Source organism: Drosophila albomicans, chromosome 2R (genome assembly GCF_009650485.2).
Source record: "Drosophila albomicans strain 15112-1751.03 chromosome 2R, ASM965048v2, whole genome shotgun sequence".
NCBI lineage: Eukaryota > Metazoa > Arthropoda > Insecta > Diptera > Drosophilidae > Drosophila > Drosophila albomicans.
Window position 1 is genome coordinate 34360118 of NC_047631.2, and position 16909 is coordinate 34377026.

General features: G+C 39.3%; 4 protein-coding genes across 4 annotated transcripts; 2 read left to right on the plus strand and 2 right to left on the minus strand.

Moving 5' to 3' along the window:
- Positions 1 to 364: 364 nt before the first annotated feature.
- Positions 365 to 2905, minus strand: LOC117573421 (programmed cell death protein 10). The gene is made up of 6 exons (XM_034256628.2): positions 2763 to 2905; positions 2473 to 2689; positions 2194 to 2371; positions 1990 to 2122; positions 1762 to 1926; positions 365 to 1306 (listed from the first exon to the last, which is right to left on the minus strand). Exons 2-6 carry the CDS (start codon positions 2542 to 2544, stop codon positions 1222 to 1224), a joined length of 633 nt encoding a protein of 210 aa, XP_034112519.1. The 5' UTR covers positions 2545 to 2689; positions 2763 to 2905; the 3' UTR covers positions 365 to 1221.
- Positions 2906 to 2953: 48 nt separating this feature from the next.
- LOC117573418 (transcription elongation factor B polypeptide 3) lies at positions 2954 to 7572 on the plus strand. The gene is made up of 8 exons (XM_034256624.2): positions 2954 to 3355; positions 4239 to 4913; positions 4975 to 5415; positions 5480 to 5697; positions 5768 to 5862; positions 5931 to 6130; positions 6192 to 6483; positions 6552 to 7572. The coding sequence occupies exons 1-8, from the start codon at positions 3275 to 3277 to the stop codon at positions 6629 to 6631; spliced, it is 2082 nt and encodes a 693-aa protein (XP_034112515.1). The 5' UTR covers positions 2954 to 3274; the 3' UTR covers positions 6632 to 7572.
- Positions 7235 to 10267, minus strand: LOC117573416 (transcription initiation factor TFIID subunit 5). The gene is made up of 5 exons (XM_034256622.2): positions 10006 to 10267; positions 8634 to 9940; positions 8275 to 8575; positions 7845 to 8191; positions 7235 to 7790 (listed from the first exon to the last, which is right to left on the minus strand). Exons 1-5 carry the CDS (start codon positions 10165 to 10167, stop codon positions 7619 to 7621), a joined length of 2289 nt encoding a protein of 762 aa, XP_034112513.1. The 5' UTR covers positions 10168 to 10267; the 3' UTR covers positions 7235 to 7618.
- A 117-nt stretch (positions 10268 to 10384) lies between these two features.
- On the plus strand, positions 10385 to 12483 carry LOC117573420 (peroxisomal membrane protein 11C). The gene is made up of 4 exons (XM_034256626.2): positions 10385 to 10588; positions 11489 to 11853; positions 11916 to 11975; positions 12035 to 12483. Exons 1-4 carry the CDS (start codon positions 10520 to 10522, stop codon positions 12249 to 12251), a joined length of 711 nt encoding a protein of 236 aa, XP_034112517.1. The 5' UTR covers positions 10385 to 10519; the 3' UTR covers positions 12252 to 12483.
- The last annotated feature ends 4426 nt before the right edge of the window (positions 12484 to 16909 follow it).

The following is a 16909-nucleotide window of genomic DNA, read 5'->3' on the forward strand; positions in this document are numbered from 1 at the left end:
TTAACTAAATACTAGAGTTTAGAAAAAAACGAACTGCAACGTTTTTGATTTTGTACAGCAGTTGGATGATTTGAATGCGAAAACCGAAAAGTGGGTCACATCTCGGTCGCGCTGCTCGGCTGCTGGTTTGTACTCTGATTTCTATCCAACTGCCCAGCAGAATGGTGGCCCAGTGTGGAAAACGAATCGATTTTTCTGTCAAATGACACTGAAAAATGGGCAATTTTCTCATGCTCCCATCTCTCTTTGAGTCTGGTTCTCTTTTGGGGGGTTGCAAATGTAAATGCGCTGTTACTGTTAGGAGACTGTTAATGTTAGCAGGCTGTTATGGTTGACAGACTGTTTAGCGAGAAAGAAATGCAAGTTTTGGAATATAAATACATTTTATTTGTCGTTTTTGTTTTACTATTTCTACAATATGCGTTTTGTTTTTCTCATATAACATTTATTAAAAATAAAATAATTTTCTTCATTCGCTCGCTTGCTCCTTTGTGGCCAGCGGCGATCTCTGCTTCTGTCTTTCGCTTGTTGTTTGCAAATTGAACATATCATTAAGTAAGTGGTATTGTTTATATATGTATAGTTATCAATTTCAAACTCTAACAATTAAAAACAGTTAAAAATTCAATTGTTTCTCTTCTTTTTTTGTTTTTGTTTTTGTTTTCTTTGTCATAGTACATTTCCTGTGTTCCGTTTTCATTTTAATCGCTTTTAACTAACATTAAATTTATTTTGTGTTCGCGTTTTTCTCCTAAACAAAAAACAAAACTCGCATGTTGTGTGATCCAACAGAGAACGTATGAATTATTTACAATAAATTGTAAATTAAATGAAATAAAAACAGAAAAACAAACAAATGACGCGCACAATTGACTAAAATACGAAAGAATAAAGTGTTCAGTTTCTAATTGCTAATGTTTTTAGCTTTTGCATTTTGTTTTCTTCAAGTTCAAGTTCAATTTTAGATGTAGTTTTCTTTTTTGCATTGGAATTTAGTTGTGATTACAATTATTTAAATACATTAGGCCTATTTATCAATTTGTTTTTCTTTGTAGTACAACAGGTTTGTTTTATTTTATTTTTGTTTCTTTGCAGATTGTGGATATTGTGTTCTTTGCTTGTATTTGTTGTATTGTGTTGTGTGTGTGTGTTGTTAGATTGTTAGTTAAACGTAAAATTAAAATGCCACTAAGTTTTGCATTAATTAAAACATTTAATTTTCTACTCGCATTTACTCTTAACTGTCAGCATTATTTGATTCGTTTGCCTTATTAAAAAAAGTGCACTTATGAATACTGCATTCGGTCTGTAAATAGAAAAGAGAAAAAAAGGTGGTTAAATATTATAAATAAAAGTCTAATGATTTTATATCAGCAGCATAACAATAATTGACCCACGTAAAATATTTCACTGAACAAAGAAAATAAATAAATACCTAATCACATGGGTAATAACTGCATTTGAAATTTGATTTAAAATGCAGTTCACTACACACACCCACATAGTCATTGTCAACTGATAATATTGATAAATAAACGAAATCGGAACGACAATGGGATGACATCATTCCGAGTCCGGTCGGGGCGTAAGTTATTAGATAAGAAACCAGATACGTGACGATTAAAGAAACCGGCTGCTTTTTTGTTGTTTTGTTGGTATTCTTTTGGAATTCCGTTGACGGTTATTGCTGCCAGAATGAACCACTCATGCGATTCTTGATTCGTCAACATAATTTATGGGGCTCTTAAATGGCGCACTTACTGTCCTTCTTTGAAGTATTCCTTCAGCGTTGTGCTGAACTTCTTTGAATATTTAACAAACTCCTTCTTGCGCTGCTCGACAGCCTGCTTCCCAGTGACGCCTGGAATAAACGAACCAATCTCGTTGACCACATCGAGCAGCTTCTTTATGGCGCTAGCGATCTCCCTGTAATCAAGCAGAGCAAGTAATTATAATAGACGAAGAACAGAAGAAGAGCAATAAACTCACTTGATTGTCTCGAGGAAGGTCTTGCGATCATTGATCTCATCGGGTATGCGACTGAGTATCACTTTAAGGGCCACCGACTTGCGATTCAGCTCCTGGAACGGTTCCTCGGTGCGTGTTAAGCGATATTCATTAACTGTGCGTAAAATAGAAACAAATCAGACACAAACACACACACACACTCACATCTATAAACACAATACTCACGGTCTGCCTCGGTAATGTTGCCCTGCAAACGCAAGACGGCCTCATTTAGGTTGACATTTAGATCGGCGCGTCGCACGATCGACGCAACGAGGTCATAGCAGAAGCCCGGATTGTTCTGCTCCGATTTGAGTATCGCTGAGCGCAGCGACTGTGCTGCTCCAACGTCGCGTCGCTCGAGCTGTAAACACAACACAACACACAACCACACACATAGTATATAGTTTACGCAACATTGCATTTAACTGGGACGACGGCAGCCAGTCCCCACGGTAAACTTACCTGTGTGAAAATAGGCCTCAGTATAACGGGCAGAACGAGAGACGAAGTTGGCTCACGCTCGCCCATGGTCATTTTCTAAGACGTTTCGTTTCGTTTGCTTATTTTTTTGAGGGGGAGAGGGGCGCGCGTTGTTTCTTTGTTATTTATGTTACTGTCGTCTATAACAACATCTGGCACATGCTGAACTCGCTCGCGTTTGGATGATATTGGGCACGATCTATACAAATTAGATTAAAAAATTAACAATAATTCACAACAAAATGGGCACAGTGTTGCCAACACTGCAGTACTTGTAGTGTTGTTGATTGCCTATCGATTGGCCTATCTATCGATAGCACACTTGCTGCCAACTGTCACAAACAGCTGAGCTTCGCAGCCAACTTCGTGTGTCTCGCCATTGCGTGCGTAGCTCACTTCACATCACACACACACATTGACCGTACAGCTGTTGTTCAGTGCTGTCAAACGTCGAACTCTTAAAGTGAAAAGTCACACACAGTTCGTTCGGTTCGAGTGAGTGGAGAAATAATTATTAAATCTCTCTAATAATTACGAGTATTAAAGCAGTTATGTTCTTAACATAGCAATCGAGACACTAGTGCTCCTATCTGGGAGACCTTTTCGTGCGCGTGTGTGTTGTGTGTGATTGTGTGCTGTGTGTGCGTTGTTTGTTGTGCCCTCCATTTTGTTGTTTTATGCAATTTACTGGAAAACTTTGCCAACCGAGGCTGCCTGCGTGCCATTTTTTTATTGCCCCCAAAGAGTATTGCCCACTTTCCATATCGCACTACACGTGAGAGTGATGACGTCCACCAGCAATCTGGCCGATGTTGTTCGCCACTATCAACGCAGCATTGAACGTCACAACGAGGATGAGACACGCGTAAGTTTTTCCCAATTTTCCTCATTTCCACTTCCACATCTCATTCAATTGCCACCCAATCAGCATTTGTCGCGAGAGCAGCGGCCTCTCTTGACACTGCCATTACTGCCACTTGTGTAATTCCCCTACTCCAGGCAAGTGGCGAAAACAGTTGTTATACCCGGTATCTAAAGGTTGGGTAGGGTATGAGAAGTCAGTGGAAAGTGAAAGTGTTTGTATATCACGTAATGTACTATACGAAGTTAACTGTCTAGAAGTTTTAGTTATCCGTCTGTTAGTCATACCTCTCCCTTAACACCTATATCTCAGTTAATATTCACCAAATTCACAACATAGTCCTGTAGCGACTTCTTATCAACAGCAAACAGCAAATAATAACAGCAACAACAAGTAGCAGCAATATTTCAGTTGCATCTGTCAAACTTAACCTTATAAAACTACTTTAAAAATTAGTAAAAGAGAATATTTTTATAATTTGATGAGACGGAAGAAATTCTTGGTCATAAAAGGGTTAATTGTTTTGGGTAGCAGGTAGCTGAGAGTCGAGCACTCTCCGCTTCTGATGTCTGATGTACGCGCAGTTCTATGCTTGCAATACCAGCATGATGTCTATGTGGTAGTTGAAAACCCGTCAAGGAAAAACTCAGTTCACTTCCGGTGAAATTACTTTAAATAGGGGATGCATGCGCACAGCTGCTTATGTTGCCTCTCCCGAGTATAACTCAGCCGTATCTTTTGTTCTACATCTAGCATACTAAAGTACATATCTAAAACAATGCCGAGGTAGAGTAAAAATATTCGGAGTTTATGCTAATCCACAATTCATTTCATTGCCATTGCTGCTTAATCCGAGGCTAACACATTACTACCTGCCTCCCCTTAGCTGCTACACTGCATCACGAAGCTGTTTAACCTGCCGATCACATTCGAGCACCTGCAGGAAACGGGCATTGGCAAGACGGTGAATGCGCTGCGCAAGATCAATGGCGAGGTCGGCGTAGCTGCCAAAACTCTAGTCACGAAATGGAAGGCGATGGTCGCTGCCGAGGAGGAGCCGACAACAGTTCAGAGTAGCCACAGCAACAGCAATGAGGACGACTCGAATCGCTCGACGAATGGTCGACGCTCCAGCGAAGAGGATCAGGATCAGGAAAACAAGGGCAGCAACAGCTCGGGCACCGAGGATACGCGCAGTACACAAAAGCACAAGTCCTCTAAGTCGCACGAGGAGCGACGTCCCAAGTCCAGTGATCACAAGAGCAAATCCAGCAGCAGCAGTCACAGCCACAGTCACAACAGCAGCAGCAGCAAGAGTCACTCGAAGAGCAGATCGGAAGGCGAGAAGAAACACAAGAGCAGCAGCAGCGATGAGAAGTCGAAGCATCGTAGCAGCAAGGAGCAGAAAAGCAGCAGTAGCAGCAGCAAGTCCAAGGACTCGATTAGCAGCCACAGTAATGCCAAGAGCACCAGCGAGAGCAGCAAGCAAAAACATCACAGCAGCAGTAGCAGCAGCCATAAAAGTGATCACACCAAGTCGAAGCACGAGAAGAGCAAGGAGGTGAGTGACACAAATGGAATACATTCTAAACTATATTTAATTGATACAATTTACTGCACAGGACAAATCACAGCATCACAGCAGCGAACAAAAGGTGGCCAAAGACAAATCGGATAAACACAAATCTTCCTCCACGTCAACGTCAGCCAAATCATCTTCATCATCATCATCGAAGCGAACACGCAGTCCACAGCGACTGGACGAGGAGTCGCCCAAGTCAAAGAAACCAAAAAGCAAACCCAAAGCTGATGTTGTGGAGCAGAAGGAGACTGCCGATGGCTTTGATTCCAGCATGGGCGCCAATTTCGATGATGTGCTCGGCATGCTCAATATGCCGCTAAGTGGCAAGAAGAGTGCCCTTAAGCCGAAGATTTCCCCCAACAAACCAACGCCAACAATTGCAACTAACACATCATCTGCCGCTGCTTCAAATTCAGCCAAGCGATTACCTCCAACTGCAAGTGTTCCCAGCAACATGAGGCTCACCAGCACCAGCACCAAGGTAAAGCAAGCTAGCATACTTAGTTATCTGTGGAGTTTACAATTCATTCCCTTTTAAATTTCAGAAACCAGAACTTCTGGCGCCCTCGGCTAAACTTGAGCCATTGGATCCCAGCATAGCCCTCGAACTGCCAACCATATCGAACAACTACAAACCTATGCCTCTCAACCAAACGGTCATGGATGTGGTCTTCAATCACGGTGTCAGCAGCAGTGTCCACAGGGCGCCGAGGATCAATGAATCGGAGGCATTGGCAGCTGGAATTTCATCCAAGACAATGCGGTATGAAATTCTTTTGCAACTGCTTTTGTCAACCGTTTCATTTGCTATCTGTAATTCTTTATTGCTGCAGCACCAAGATCTACTCAGGCGTCAGAACCGGACAAATTCTGCAGGTGCCATCGCTCTTCGATCTCTGTATTCGAGTACTGCAGAAGAACATTGATGGTATGCCCAACATGTAATCATCGACTTGATATGCTTATTTAACTAAATTTGTGCCACTTTTTGAACAGCTCTCGAGTATACGGGTGGCGTGCCCTTTGAGGTGCTGCGGCCCGTCTTGGAGCGTGCCACACCGCATCAGCTATTGAATTTCGAGGAGTACAATCCATATCTGATGGAGGACAGCGATGTGCTTTGGCAGCAGCATGTGCACCGGCATTATCGCGGTCAACGCCGCGAGGAAATGGAAACATGGCGAGAAATGTTTTTGGTAACCAACAAATTAGCCAATGTTTTCGTAAACATAATTTAAATGTGATACATTTTCACAGCGATGCGAGGATGAAAAGGCACGCAGGCTGAGCACGATCGCCGAGAACATAAAGGCATCACAGAAAATCAGTGAGGCGCCTGTGCGGAAAACTCAATTGGCTTTTGTTGACTCAATGGTGAAGCCACCGCGCAGTGTGCAACGCAAGCAGGAGCAATATGGCACCAATCGCAAGCTAATTGCCACCCCAGCAGCTCGTGTGGCGGCGCTGTCCAATGTGACGCCCAATGCTGCCAAGGTGGGCGATGCCAGACTTCGAGTTCTTGGCTCAGCGCGCGATGCAGCACAAGTTTGTGAGTAGCAAACAGTAGCAACTACATTTTAAAACATTCTTCAACAATTATTTTTATTCTTTTATCAGCTGCGGCTCCGATGCGAAACAAGAAGGCACCACTCATGGCCAAGGCGCTGCAGCTGATACGCGGACGGCAAAGGCGCTAGGCAAAGTCAATTATAATGATATCGGATTATAGTTATGCATATACTCATTTGTTATTTATAACACCCACTTTTGTTCCGATGATCTTATGGGATCGTTGATAACACAGACTTCAAGTTCCACAATGCAAAAAAGAAAACACAATTCATATGTCAACCAATCAATCAATTAGTTAATTATCATGTCTAATGGGCAAACTATATAAATATTTTTTTGTACGGCATACCAATTAATTTATTCATGTTTTTACCCCATATTTATGCATGTAGCTCATAAGTTCTAAAATCGAATAGTTAAGCCTCTTGTTAAAACATTTATGTATCACAGTTTGTCAACCAAGCGACATCTAAATAACTTTTGGCTGGTTGCAAACTAATTGTACAATATCCACAAATCGATTTATTTTAAGCTTAAGTTTTGATTATGTTTTGTTCCAATGGGCTGTGCGAGTGTCCAAAATAATTGTGAGTACATACATTTGATTGTACATAGATTCAGATACAGATACTTACATATACGAGTATATATATTCAATATATAGTTGAACCCAGCAGCTGTAATTAGTCGATAACTATTGAATTCAATTTGACTTCTATTTTTATTCAATTCAATTCAATTGATTCAATGCAACTTATCTATTGTTAATCAGCACATTAGCTGAATCAGCAGCGATGCAGATGATGATGATCATGAATATGTATGTATGTATAATAGTTATATACGAGTATATACACGATGGCGATGGAGATTGAAAGCATCACGAATTAGTATATTATTAAAGTAAAAGAACCTATCCTATATATTGTGAAATTGGACTTGTTGAAGCAAATGGAGAAGCAGGAGGAGTCAAAGACGTAAACAGGAAGAAAACACGTTGTTCCACTTGATAGTAACAGTAATACTTATTATACAGACTTATTACAAATAAATTATTTTAAAACAAATTACGAATTACAATTTACTTTTACGTTTACAACGACAATTCCACCTCAAGTGCCTATGCAGTAGAGCGTTTTACTGCGTCCATAAAATACATCGACCAGACGCTGGCAGGAACTATTTAGAGTTAAGAGACGATTCGTTGTAGCTGATGAGGATGATGACGAAGATGAGTATGCCCCGCTGCTGCTGCTGCCGCCGCCGCCTCCACTACTGCTCTCGCTGTGAAGTTACACCATTAAATAAAGAGATTTCAAATAAATGACTTCGACTTACCTCATGGGAGCCAGTTTCTTGATGTCCCACAGTCTTAGGCTGCCATCGCTGCACCCCGTGGCCAGCTGTTGGTTGTGTGCTCCCCAAGCCAGCGAAGTGACGCTGCTCGGATGATCCTTTAGCTCGCTCAGCTGTGCGCATGCAGCCAAGTCGAATATGCGCACCTTAGATTCATCCCCTGCCACAGCCAGCATCTTGCCATCGGCACTAAACCCCAGACTAGTCACAGCTTGACGGCAGTCGGCAAAGACGCGCATCAACTTGCCGCTTGTAGCGCACCACAAACGCACCGAGTGATCAGCGGAGCCGGTGGCCAGGTAATTGCCATTCGGATGAAATGCGACGCACTGTGAACACAAAGATAGGATCATTAATCAACGTCAATGATTCAGTTTAAGGAGCTTAAACAATTTTAAAGCTTCTTCCTTACCTCAACGTCTTCGGTATGGCCTGCATAGATGATGAGCGCATGCTCGCGCTCCAAGGACCACAAGCGAGCGCTTAAGTCCTTGGAGCCAGTCACAACGTATTGGCCAACGGGACTCTCATCCAAGCACCAAATGGGATAGTTATGGCTGCGATAGATCGCCGCACACTGCAAATTGTGAGCTCGCCAACACCGCAGGGTACAATCCTTGGAGGTGCTATATAAGAGTGGATAGTGGGTCGAGAAACGCACGCTGGTTACACCACGAGTGTGTCCACGCAGTTGGAGGCCGCCAAACTCGTTGCTGTAAGACCACATAGGATTAATGACAGGATTACTTGTGAATGCTTCTAGAGACTTACAAGGAGTTGTCTGCATATTTGTTACGCAGCGCTTTCTGGCGTTCGCGTCGCTCTTCGGCGCTGCATTTTGCTGCTGCAGCCTCCTCACTGTCGCTGTCCAGTTCCTCCTCTGGCTGCTCGTCGTCACGGCAATTGTTCAGCTCCCAGCTGCATTGCGAGTGTGGCGCTCGGCGGTACAAACTTTTGCCTCTGCAACGCTGCTGGTTGAGTTGCCACAGTTGCACCGCAGAGTTGTCGAAGCCCGCCAGCATGTGGCACTCGTTGGCATCCACATGGGCCGAGGTGAGGCCCCGCGAGCGTTCGCTAATCCTGTAGAAACATGGAATCTCCACTTGAGCCTTGAGCAGCTGTGTGGCGGAAGTCTTAAGTGTTTGCAGGCAGGCATCCGTATTGAGTTTTGCTTTATCCGAAGCCGTCGGCTGCGTGGCACATTCCTCCGTCTTGACATCTGCCTCCAGTTTGAAGATGGGCTCTTCTGGTGCGCGTTTCTTGGCACCCGATTTGCTGGACTTGCTGTTGTGTTCACTGCTACGGCTGTTGGACGTCGACGTCACTTCGACGTAGCCATCGATGGGTTCCAATTCCTCGCTAATGCCTAACAGCTGATCCTCGCTGAACAGCCGCTGATCGTTGTCGACGATGTGAATGTGCAGCCAGGTGTAGAGCAGATTCATAATGAGCACATGACCACGTCCCTGCAAGTATGCACCAATCTTGTCCACCACCTGAGCCGTTGTGTGCAGTTCGTATTTGGAGGCGCGAAAATGCGCCACAGTGGCATCTGCTTCGGCTGTCTCCAGCTTGGTGCAGCCCGAGAGTATTTGTACTAGTTTCATAAAGTAATCCAGCTCTGTGTCGCCGGTGTTTTGTGCCTCGCTGGCAAAGCGAATGTGGCACTCGGAAGCGGCCGCCAACTGCGCCTCGCTCGTCACAGAACAGCCGTTGATCTTCGTGGGTAGCGGAGCGTCGTAGAGATCGACAGGCGCAACGAGGTGTGCGTACTTTTTCAGCAGCTCGACGGCGCCCTTTGATTCGCGAGCCTTCAGCAGCTCCAGGTACAGATGACACAGCATGGGAGCGTAGAAACGTTTCATTTCCAGGCGCAGCTGCTCGGGTTGTGCCTCAACAAACTGGGAGAAGCGTTCGAACTGCTGGTCGACCATGTGCTGGTTGTTGGTGATGACTTGAACGTTGGAGTAAGTGAAACTGTTGCCGCCATGCAGATCGTTGTCCAGCATTTTGTTGACTGCAAATTGACTCTTGTTCTGCAGCAACAGAAAATCCGATTTGCGAAACTTTTCGCTACCCTGCAAATGCAAATGGAAATGTGATAAACGCTTAATTTGGAACTTTTATTTGCATCCTTGCTTACCACGTAATTCTTTTGCTTCAGAAGCAAACCAACGGCGGCCCGCATCAGATCGTTTTTCGATGTTTTCTTTATGACAGACTTGTTGCTATTATTGGTGCTATTGTTGCTGTACACAGGCGATGATGCATGATTGTTGTTGATGTTCGCATTCGGCAAACTCATATTTTTGATACGTGTGTCCTTATCCGAATCCGAATCCTAATCCCGTCCTGCAACTCACTAAAGCATCCGTGCTTCGTGTGACCGCAACTTCAATTTCAAAATATACCACAAACCACTGGCTACAAACGGTATTTTCGAATACCGCGATGGTCGCACTACATTGCGGTATAGTGTTGTGCAACGCCAAGCCGTTAGTGTTGCGCACTGAAGCAACAGCTGTTCGAAAAGTGATAGCAGTTTTTATTGTGTTTGTGTCGTGCATCAGTTCGCGCGGCAGTTTTTACCTGCATTTTCGTTATTATTTGTTATCGCAGTTACACCTTTCGTATATTCCAATTAAATTCATTAAAAAATGGGCAGCACAACAAAGTTTGTAAACGAATTCTGTGATATAATTGATTCCTATGGCGGACGTGATAAGGTAAGCTAAAGCTTCAGCAATTTACAGTTATGTACATATTTTAAAAACCATTAAAATATTAATTTATTTAAGTAAATAAATGTGTTTTAAAAAACGCAGCGTGGCAACTTAAATGCGGCGCTATTGATAGGTTCGTCAAATAGCGCTCCAACAGGTTTTTCATGTTGACTTGTAGCTTGTAGCTTTTGGTTTGTTGTTGTTCCGCGAAACCTTGAACGAAGTCGGAAGAGCGGCATTATTGAACCTTGCCTTACTTTTTCTTATGGTATTTCTGCAATCAGTCTGATGCTATCTGCAGTTAATGTTTAATAGACTCTAACCAAGCGTGAAGTTCAGATAATGCTGCAGATTAGCGCCGACAGAACGTTAACCCGCGAAGAAGTGAAAAGAATCATCGGCAATGGGAGAAAGGTTAATAAATGAAATGTCCATGGTAACCATGATAATAACGGCAAATGGCCATCGAAAAGTAATTCAGAATAGTAGTATATTGATTGGTTATTGTTTTAATTACCACATTTTTTATTAAACTGCCGTTTATGGAGTGCTTTCTCAACAACGCCAACAAACCCTAAGCAAACACCTTAAAATATTAATAAAGGCCAAGGTAAACATTGAATTGTCTTTGCCACATAAAAGAATAAAAAGAATTCCCCCGACGACGCCAAGCAACACTCGAGTGTGGAAGGAACGACTGTCAAGATGTTTGTAGCATTCGTTGTATTCTTTTTATCACTGATCATTTTTTATCTGTTTGTGACGACTGGAAAGCAATTTCATAAATTGCAGTAAAGTGCAAATAAAAATAGGGTCAAGTAAATAGTCGCATGTAAGATTAAGCTGTTCGTGTAAAGTTCGTATAATTTACTAATCTCTTTATTAACATATTTTACGTCGCAGGTAATGAAAGCACTGTGCTACAGCGCCAAACTTGTGGCTGGCTATCATGCCAAGCGGAATCCGGACTTGGCCAAACGATATGCCATCGCCAGCTCGAAGATATCTGGAGCGAGAGCCACACTGCGACTCATCGATGATATTCCCATGATACAGTATGCCCTCGAGTACGGACTGGGACAGGATGAGCCGGATCGCATTATGGCCATGCTGGGCGTGACTGCCAATGTTGTGGACCTGCTCTACTATCCCATCGAGAAGATCTGCTGGCTCTCGGAGCATAAGATTGTGGATGTTAAGCATGCTGACCAATGGGACAATGTCAACTCGATATTCTGGGTGCTCTCGGTCTACTTGAATCTAATGCGGTAGGTTTATCAGTTATAAATGCTTCAGTTTAGAGTTGAATTTATTTTCATTTGGTTTACAGAACTCTTCGCAACTTTTGGCTGAACCAGGAGAAGCTTAATCGCAGTCATCAGCTGAGCAGGTAAATAGACATTTCTCTTCATTTTCGAATCTATTTAATTTGATCTCTCTTTTCATTAGCCCTACTAATATTGACGCCAAGTCCTTGGCTAAGCATCGGCTGGAACTGATGTCCGTAGTCCGCATTTCACTGGATTTTGTGCACGCAGTCAGCACATTGCCCAAAGGATATCTGTGGGGTGGCAAACTGTCCACCTTCCAGGTGGGATCGATTGGCACGCTGTCTGCTTGCTTGGGCATTTATCAAATCTTTGCCAAGAGAAGACTGAATAAATAGATTGCACACAGTGAACTTCAGTGAATTTGGTCAGCACTTGGTCGAACTAGTCCTAGCGCCTTTTTTGTATGTTCTGTGTTAGTTGGTAAGGATCATTTGTGTATAGGGCGGGACATGGAATTTGTTTATGGCAACTGAAATTGTTGTATTTGTATGTATGTATGTGTCATGCGCACTTGATAAGTTATTAAATATGTAAGCACCAAAATATACGAGTATTTGTAAAACATCATCAAAGCAGAAAGCGTGTTTTCATAATGGAATAATTGATGGCTTAGACTTGTATTTTGGTCTGTGTGTCCTTTATTATCTATTCCTTCTTGTTTGTTCATGTTGATATACACAATACACTTTTAGTTTGCATATTCAGCGTAATGTTTATGTTTATGTTTGTGTTATGTCTTGTGTTTAACTATGTAATTTCATTTACAGGCTTATATATTGTCGACTCTTTGAGGGTATATGTATGTATATAGTTATCAAGATTTCTTCTTCTTTATTTGTATGATCTATTTGTCAGTTTTAGCAGTCATTATTATTGTTGTTTACTTTAAAGTTTGCTTTTGATTCTCAACTTATCCACTTAACAAAACAGAATCTCAATTGAGTTGCTTGATTTTTGTTTTTTTTTATATATTACATGGAAAGGGAATTCGTGTTATTTTTCACACCTGATCGTTTAATTATTTTTCTCGTTTCTCGTTTATTTATTGTTTGGTATTGCTGTTGCTGTCGAGGCAAGTAAATACTTATTAACAATTATTATAGTTCTTACTGCGGCTGTTTTTTGCTGTCTTCGATTTAAGCTCTTTAATAAGTATGGGGTGAATTTACATACACATATATATATTTTAGATAAAATTAATTTAATTCATAATGCATACAGTATAATATTTATGATTTATTATTAGCCTGTCCTCTTTTTTTATTATTAATCTTTAAGCGCATATTTCGTTTTGGTTTTTCTTCAATCATTAAAAATCTTTGTTAGTTGATATTAATAGATATTGGGATTTGTTAATTGTTTAATATACCTAACTATTTGTTTATTATCTGCTTTGATTACAGAACCTAGTACACATCTATGTATGTATGTATGTATGTATGGATGTAACCACATACATTGATTGATGTACTTATGCCTCATGTGGGTTGCGCTTTCAAGCATTTTGAAAATGCCGTAGAAAAAAGCATCAAAAAATTCAAAAAACTTCTGCACTCAAAATATGTTCAACTTTGTTCCATTTGCTTTGTTTGTTTGTTGTTTCTCTGTCTTTCATAATAACTGTAATGCAATTTGAACTTTAGCTCATAACAATTGTTAAATACATAAATAGGTATATATATATATATGTGTGTGTGTATGTCTATATAGTATATATACTAGGTATGTACGTATTTGTTTTTTTTTTTTATCATGTATTGTATGTGTTTATGTGTATGCATGTATATAGTATGTATATAATATTAATATTTTTACTTATCGGAAGCTATTTAAAATGGCACTGCAGTAATTTTGTTTATATTCCTATATAAGGTGGGAAAATCAATTAGAATTAGGGTGAGAACAGTTCCCTTTGACATAGATTTTTGGTAAGCCAATGCCCAATGCCAATGATGAAGCTGAAATACCCCAAGTACTATAGTGTATTATTCTAATACCTTGCTATATACTTTTAACAATATGAACTTGCAATAGCTTGTATAAGTTTCGAGTACTCATATTCAAATATTCATCTTCTTCTCATTTTCTTTTGTTGGTTGTTATTAAAATATATGTATATGGTACTTGATTATTGCATTAAAAGCTTAGTAATGTTCATCATCATCATTATTATTAATATTATTATTATTATTACTTGTCTGTTTTTTTTTTTGTTGTTGTTCATTTGTTGGTTTCTTTGTGTATATATAGTGTAAGTAGTATACATATATAATAATAGTATGTCTGTATAATAGTCTTTTTAAAAACCGTTCTTATTGCGTGTTTTAATCATTTGTCTTTTTCTTTTTAATAATTCATTTGTATTGGTTTATGCTTTGTTTTGTTTTTTAACACGTTTGTTACGTTTAAAATTCAATTTGCAAATGGTTTTTGCTAATGTTCCCCCAAAATGTGTCTCACATGTCGCTTGTGTTTCTGTTTCTTCAATGTTGTATTAAGTATACGAGTAGTATACATATATGTGTATATATAATTATACTCACTAAAAATATTCATCGTAAATATAGCTAGAAGTAGTGTTAGCATAGTTTAGTTTAGTTTAGTTAGGGCATGGTAAATGGTAAATGGTAAATTGTAAAGATATCGCCGAATTTATAGATATAGAGTAGGCAATTGGTATTTCTGTATATGTAACTGCTTTTCACCTTAGCTGACATTAAAAATATGATTTCTATGCATGAATATACTGAGTTATAGTTATGAGTCTGTGTCTGTGTGTGTGTTTGTGGAATCGCTTAAAAATAAACGTAGATTAACATGTGATTTATTAATAGTTTTGTAAAATACATTTAGTACTCGAATATTTAATGTATTCTGCATATTTTCATCTTTAGTTTTTACTTTGCTAAAATTTAATATTATCGGTTTTGCGTGGGAAGCGTTCGATTTTGGTTCCATTACATTTCGTTTTATTCAATTCATTGATACATTAAATTTCTTATATTTTTAATCAACATATTCATATGTTGTTTTTCTCATTTTCATTTTGTTTTTTGTGTTTAAAAAATTGTTTTTTTCTTTTCTTTTTTAAATAATACTCGTAATAAGGAAAGCGTTATGGAAAATGTTTAAAATTTCTGTAATAGTTTCGTTATTTAAAAGTTTAGCTCGTAAAAGCGTTAAAAACATTAAAGTAAAAATATATGTATGTACGTAAGTATGTATGACTTTGAGGTTAAGTACCAATATTGGGCCCGGGTGATATTCCCCCCCCTAAAGGGCCTTAAAATGTCCATTTAAAAGTATTTAATTTGCATTTAATTTAGTTTAGTAAAAGTATATAAATTTTAGTTATTTAAAAGTTAAGCATGTCTGTAGTATGTTCTAGTGTTAGTGTGTTTAAGAAAGAAACCAAGGAGGAAAACGTATCGTATAGTTTTGCATCGGTAAGAGTATGTGATAGTCGTATAACTTTCTTTAGCTGTTATCCACTTTAAAACACTCGTATTAATAAAATTGTGCTGCGTGTCGCAACACTTGAGTATAGAGTTCTCTTTCTCATATTAATTGCGGTAAAAAATATGTTTCAATTTAAAATGGGCATTTCATTTTCCATTGTCTGATAAGAAATGAATCGAGGGAAAGTTGTGTGTGTGTGTTTTCGGGTTTAAGTCTTATAATTACATTGTAATTATATTATAATTCAGCTAAAGCACCATTTTATGTATCTATAAATGTCCTTCCATACTATATACATTGTCAATTTATTATCTAGTTAAAGGTATATGTTCGTTATATGTATACGTGTCTGTATATGTTCATTCGCTTCAATTATAGATTCGATTATTGTTTATATACTGCTCTGGTTTCTCATCTGGTTTCTCATCTTTATGCATTTACTGAGTTTGGTAAATATTCAAATTTGCGTTACTATTCCGCACATCGTATATCCTGATTCTTGTCTCGTTAAACATTAAAACTATAATTAATATATTATTAGGTATATGTTTGTTAATAAGTGTATGTGTATGTGTATATATAATATTTAAGCATTTTGATTTGTGGTATTCTTTAAAGCGATTTGGTTTACCTTTGAGTGGGTTTTAGCATTATTATATTATATTTATTCATCTTTATCGTTTTACTGAAGGCATTGACTAATGTATGCTTAGGCTTGCGTAGGTTATAATAGGTATACTCGTATATTATACGTTTTATATATGTGTAGGTATATATAGATAACAATGCGTGATAATGATAATTGTCTAGCATAGCTACTTATTCACTTAACTCTTACCTCAACTAAATACACACCGCCGACCAAATCATATAATTATTATTGTACAACTGATCCAAGTCCCAGGCAAATGAAACTAAGCTAGGCGCTACAACAGAAACCGTTACACTAAGAGGCCTCCAAGATTACCCTAAAACCCGCGTTTCATTCAAATCTCTATTGATTACTTATTGAAAATTGCTTATTGTTGTGTAGTCATCTATATCCGAAACTAAAATTCAACTAAGTTGTCGTACATTTACATTTTAACATTTGGTTTTAGCTTTATTCGAAGTCTACCATAAAATCCCTGTAGGTTCTCAATGCATCTCCGCATATCTGCATCTGCATGTATTCTCTTCCTATAAGTATAACGAAATACTTTTAACTAAAAACAACATACTGATTTATCATGTTTGTCAAGGGTATTAACTGAACAAATACCTATTATTGGCGTTCAAGAAGATTTTCTCATATAAAAACCCGTTGAATCGACTCTGTCATCATCTATAGCTTATGATTAGGGAATATACTTATTCTTATTAGCTTCTCGATTTTCGATTCTTGTATTTATGTTTTGGAGTATTTTAGTTGCATGGTAAAGTAATTCATAATTTGATTGTATTTATGCTTAAATTCGTTTGAATTTAACCTTTGATATTAGACTAACTGGAAAGTAGTATCAGCATGGGAAGCGCAGGGTTAGTTAGTTGTTAG